The sequence below is a fragment of the Apis dorsata genome, unplaced genomic scaffold (assembly GCF_000469605.1).
Source record: "Apis dorsata unplaced genomic scaffold, Apis dorsata 1.3 scaffold_86, whole genome shotgun sequence".
In the NCBI taxonomy this organism is placed as follows: Eukaryota; Metazoa; Arthropoda; class Insecta; order Hymenoptera; family Apidae; genus Apis; species Apis dorsata.
This window is the reverse complement of record NW_006263384.1, coordinates 119,235-126,505: the sequence shown is the minus strand read 5'-3', so window position 1 is coordinate 126,505 and position 7,271 is coordinate 119,235. Positions and strand designations below refer to the sequence as shown.

Genomic DNA, 7,271 nt, shown 5'->3' with positions numbered 1-7,271 from the left:
CCGCCTCCTCCTCCTCCTCCTCCTCCCTGGATGAAATTGAAACGGGGCCTGCCCTCGCCAGCGTAAGCTCGTAAAGCAGCTATATGTATATATTGAATACAAATGGACGGGGTGCAAACGAGGCAGGGTGAAAGAAAGCCCCGGCCCTGGGGGCTGACCCCGAGCCCTGAATCCGTTCAACCTAATAGTAGGGATCGAGGCGAACATGAAAAGCTCGGCCGATCAATTAGGTCCAGAAGACGGGAATATTTTAGAAATTTCGTTGGGAATCGGGTTATCGATGACGAGATACTTTGCATTCCGGGTTATTTCTTTTTTATCCCTTTTTGATTCTCCAATTCTTTGCAACAATTTACTTTTTCATTTACCTTGTTCTCGATATTTTAGTTTAGTTATTCAATTTCGTTATTTCCTGATTTCAGGGTTGGTAATGGTAATGAATGGTATTAAAATTGTAGCTTAGAATTTATGTGAATAATTGTAATTGGGATAATTGTCAATTCTAACGAAATTGAAGGATGATCGTTCTTGACAGTCAGACTTTGGAAGCAATAAATTTGGCTCGAAAATAAATATAATATCTTTGGATGAAATTTTGAAAGCGATACTTACTTTTTCTCGCGTTTCCCCGCCCCCGTGTCCCGGAATCCCTTCGCAAACGGATTGTTGTCGATCTTCAATTGGGTGATCTGCAACAAAAGAAAATTACCATCAATACTGGATCCACATTAATAACAACAATAACAACATAAATAAATAATTGACAACAACAAAATATATCGATATCAACGATAACAATTTATTCCACGATTAAACGAACATTTACTTTTCAAACATTTACCACCTAACTGTTTCCTAACAGAAATATATTCCTTCAATTACCAATTACAGAAGAAAAAAATGAAGAAGAATAGCAGCTTGCAGTTTTTTCATAATATTTTCCAATTCCCTCTTCTTTTCGATCATCGAATCCCGAAACGATTACGAGGAATCGGCGGGATCCCGCGAAACAACGCGAGCGGGATCCGGGACGGGTTTCGAGAAAGGCGGAGGGGCCTCGAAAAGATCCACAAAGCCGATATATTTCTTCCAGCAACGCAAGATACCGGGAAGTGGCGGAGATAACGGTAAAGAGTGAAATCGCGTGACGAAAAATCCGGACAAGGGGTCCCTTTTGCGCGAGCGCCACCTCGGGGGAATAATGCGTACCGGGAACCACCGATACTTCCTTGAATACCATTCCAATACGAGAGAAACGATCCTAATTAATCGATGAAAAGAATCATGCTATCTATTCCCTCTCCTCTTTCTAATTCTTCTCAATTGATTCTCGATCCAAGAGTTTTTCCTCTCTTTATTATTGGGGGGGATGAAATAATCGGGATATTCTTTCTGTTTTACTCGAGAGAAACTTGTTGATCGAACTATCAAGATCGGCAACAACCGTTAATTGCATTAACATTTTCTTTGGTTAATATCCGTGTTGTAATTATACGTATAATTTCTAAAAACTTTGACAATCGATATATAAATAATAATAATAACTTTCCAATGAAACAACATTGGATATTAATTAATTCTATATCGATCCATCGAGAAGGAAGGATTCGATATCGACATTTCCCTTCCCCCGCAGATTCTAGAAAAAATTCCCTACATAAATCCGAGAAAGTCTCCAGACGACGATTTCCATTTCTCGAAACTTTTTTATCTTCCGTGCGTTTCCCTCCCTTCCATAAAGAAAAGAAAAAGAAAAAAAAAAAAAAAAAAAAAAAAAAAAAAAAAAGAACAGGAGTCGATCTCCCATTCGAGCGAAACTTCCCTCCCGACAAAAGGCCATAGTTCGATCGAGAATTTCTGGGACCAAAGTCTGTAGCCAGGCTAACGAGTTTCTCTCTAACGGATCTACCCCCCCTCCGGACGCCAGACGAGAAGAAAATGCCGGAATCGTAGCTAGAGATAGAAGAGACGACGTACGCTCACCTTCTCGTTCTGATAGGCGGTGACCGCGATGAATTCCGTCTCCTTGAAAACGTAACTCCTGAACGTGGAGTAGGGAAGCTTCAAGATGTCGTTGGCCCGCACCAGGTGAAACCTTGGCTGATACTTGTGCATCGAGTTCAATATCGTCTGGAAAAAAATCATCGGACCGTACATTGGGACAGACTGTTTCAGCGCAGAGCCCGTGCTCGCAATAGTCTCTCGCTCGCACGCATATGCACACACATATACTCTTTCTCTCTCGAGTTCTTTTATATTCGTTTCGAGGAACCGAACTGGCTGCACGAGGGAAGCGCTTCCTGTGCACATGCGTATCAACACTGTTGGAAATGATATTAAATTATTGGAGGAATCTTGAGAAAAAACTTAATTAATTATTATTATTATTAAAACATCATCTCTAATTGGCTAATTTCCTTTTCTTGACCAACGTTGATAATTCACTTTCTATAAAGACAGGATTAAGATCGATCTTAACATTTTTTCCTGTAAGGTTGGAACGAGATCACGAGATCTAAATCTAGGAGATGATTGTAATAAGGAAAGTTTTATCGAGAAAGAAAATGCAAAGGAAGGAGAATAGATAATTTGGTTTTGCAGCCAGTCTCGATTTCACTCTTTCTCTCTCTCTCTCTCGCATCGACTCACACATGGACGAATATCACTGGACGAACGATTCGAAGCGTTCCTTCAAATTTCTTTCCCCGCGAAACGAAACTTTCCGTGGAATCAAATTACACGCCGGTTGCATTATGTATATATATATATATATATATATATATATATATATATATATATATATATATATATATATATATATATATATATATATATATATATATATATATATATATATATATATATATATATATATATATATATATATATATATATATATATATATATATATATATATATATATATATATATATATATATATATATATATATATATATATATATATATATATATATATATATATATATATATATATATATATATATATATATATATATATATATATATATATATATATATATATATATATATATATATATATATATATATATATATATATATATATATATATATATATATATATATATATATATATATATATATATATATATATATATATATATATATATATATATATATATATATATATATATATATATATATATATATATATATATATATATATATATATATATATATATATATATATATATATATATATATATATATATATATATATATATATATATATATATATATATATATATATATATATATATATATATATATATATATATATATATATATATATATATATATATATATATATATATATATATATATATATATATATATATATATATATATATATATATATATATATATATATATATATATATATATATATATATATATATATATATATATATATATATATATATATATATATATATATATATATATATATATATATATATATATATATATATATATATATATATATATATATATATATATATATATATATATATATATATATATATATATATATATATATATATATATATATATATATATATATATATATATATATATATATATATATATATATATATATATATATATATATATATATATATATATATATATATATATATATATATATATATATATATATATATATATATATATATATATATATATATATATATATATATATATATATATATATATATATATATATATATATATATATATATATATATATATATATATATATATATATATATATATATATATATATATATATATATATATATATATATATATATATATATATATATATATATATATATATATATATATATATATATATATATATATATATATATATATATATATATATATATATATATATATATATATATATATATATATATATATATATATATATATATATATATATATATATATATATATATATATATATATATATATATATATATATATATATATATATATATATATATATATATATATATATATATATATATATATATATATATATATATATATATATATATATATATATATATATATATATATATATATATATATATATATATATATATATATATATATATATATATATATATATATATATATATATATATATATATATATATATATATATATATATATATATATATATATATATATATATATATATATATATATATATATATATATATATATATATATATATATATATATATATATATATATATATATATATATATATATATATATATATATATATATATATATATATATATATATATATATATATATATATATATATATATATATATATATATATATATATATATATATATATATATATATATATATATATATATATATATATATATATATATATATATATATATATATATATATATATATATATATATATATATATATATATATATATATATATATATATATATATATATATATATATATATATATATATATATATATATATATATATATATATATATATATATATATATATATATATATATATATATATATATATATATATATATATATATATATATATATATATATATATATATATATATATATATATATATATATATATATATATATATATATATATATATATATATATATATATATATATATATATATATATATATATATATATATATATATATATATATATATATATATATATATATATATATATATATATATATATATATATATATATATATATATATATATATATATATATATATATATATATATATATATATATATATATATATATATATATATATATATATATATATATATATATATATATATATATATATATATATATATATATATATATATATATATATATATATATATATATATATATATATATATATATATATATATATATATATATATATATATATATATATATATATATATATATATATATATATATATATATATATATATATATATATATATATATATATATATATATATATATATATATATATATATATATATATATATATATATATATATATATATATATATATATATATATATATATATATATATATATATATATATATATATATATATATATATATATATATATATATATATATATATATATACGTTCGTTCGTACAGTACAATTACGCCGCAGTGATGGGCCGCGTGCACAATACGCGAGCCACAGCGGGAAGGGGAGGAGGAGAAAAGCGGTGGATGCGAGGAGACACGAATTCTAGTAGGGATATTTATCATGCTGCACGGGATTCCGAAAGAGATATTTCGCAAAGCGGCATAATAATCGTTGCGTCATGCAGCGGTGATCGGGCAAAACTTGTAAACTCGTTCCAAAGCTCGTCTTTCTTTCATTCGTAGAACCGGCGTCCACGACGACGACGACGACGACGACGACCATCATCATTTCCTACGCCGATCATCTCGATTTCTCTATTTTACATCACCGACATTATCTTAGTTAGCCTTCAATTTCCTCCACGATTTAAATTATTCACGTAACCTAACGATCGTTCGTTATCGACTTGTCTTAAATCAACAAGGAAAGAAGAATAAAGAAAAGAGGAAGAAAAAAGGAATCTATCACGCGCAAGGATAATCCGGTTACCCTCCATCTTTTTTCTTGATTTCAACAGTATCTCGAAACGTCCTTTTCTTTCAATTTTTACGAATCCTGGAAGGGGATCGATTAATTAATTTATATTCGATATATTAAATAATAATTATTCATATATATTGTTTTTAAAAAGAAAGAGACATATCCAATCTTTTTTTCATTCTCATTTCAACAGTAACGTTCAACAGTATCTCGAATTGTTGATTCTTTTTTCTTTGAATTTTTACAAATCCTGAAGGAGGTTAAAAATCTATCAATTCGATGGGGGTTGAAACGGGCATGTACATCCACAGGATCTACTCTGTGCCTGTTTTAAAAAAAAGAAAGAGAGATATCCAATCTTTTTTGATTCTCATTTCAACAGTAACGTGGATTCTTGAAATCTTTTCTTTCAACTTTTATATCCTGAAAGAGGCTCGATTAAAATTATTTTATTTTTTTCAATATATATATTGAACACGCGATATTTTATCTTTAAAATAAATGGTACCCAAAATTTTCTTTCGAGAAAAGAAACATTCGACGACACTTTGAAAATTTATCGATTCGATAGTTGAAATGTTGATTCTGAAATTTTTTCTTTCAATTTTTAAATCTTGAAGGGGGCTCGATAAAACAATATATTATATATATATATATTGAATAGACATGCGACATTTTGCTAATAAACGATATCCAAAATTTTCTTTCGACGACATTTTGAAAATCCATCGATTCGATGGTTGAAACGCGCATCCATAAGATCCACTCTGTGCGAGCCTGTTTTTAAAAAAAAAGAGAGATCGATCCAATCTTTTTTCAATTCTCATTTCATTTCATCTTTTTTTCCAAATTTTACAAATCCTGAAGATTAAAATTAATTTATATTCAATATATTATATATATCTTTTACCTATAAAATAAACGTATCCAAAATTTTCTTTGACGACACTTTGAAAATCCATCGATTCGATGGTTGAAACGCGCATTTATAGAATTCAATCTTTTTCGATTCTCAACAGTAACGTATCTCGAAAGTAGATTCTTGAACTCTTTTCTTCCAAATTTTACAAATGCCAAAGGTGGCTCGATAAAAATTAAGTTACACTCAATATATCACATATATATATTTATCTATAAAAATTTTCTTTGGAGGAAAGAAACATTCGACGACCCTTTGAAAATCCATCGATTCGATGGTTGAAACGCGCATTTATAGAATTCAATCTTTTTCGATTCTCAACAGTAACGTATCTCTAAAGTAGATTCTTGAACTCTTTTCTTCCAAATTTTACAAATCCCAAAGGTGGCTCGATAAAAATTAAGTTACACTCAATATATCACATATATATATTTATCTATAAAAATTTTCTTTCGAGGAAAGAAACATTCGACGACACTTTGAAAATCCATCGATTCGATGATTGAAACGCGCATCCACAGGATTCAATCTTTTTTGATTCTCAACAGTAACGTATCTCAAAAGTAGATTCTTTAACTATTTTCTTCCAAATTTTACAAATCCCAAAGGTGGCTCGATAAAAATTAAGTTACAT

The 7,271-nt window shown here is 24.7% G+C and overlaps 1 protein-coding gene across 1 annotated transcript in view; it reads right to left on the bottom strand.

Annotated features, from left to right (window-relative positions):
- Positions 1-573: 573 nt before the first annotated feature.
- The window catches only part of LOC102676767 (optomotor-blind protein-like), a 110,156-nt gene continuing 103,458 nt past the window's right edge, over positions 574-7,271 (bottom strand). Inside the window, 2 exon segments of the mRNA XM_031508436.1 lie at positions 574-689; positions 1,984-2,130. Of these exon segments, the coding sequence (XP_031364296.1) occupies positions 609-689; positions 1,984-2,130 (228 nt within the window). The 3' untranslated portion in view covers positions 574-608.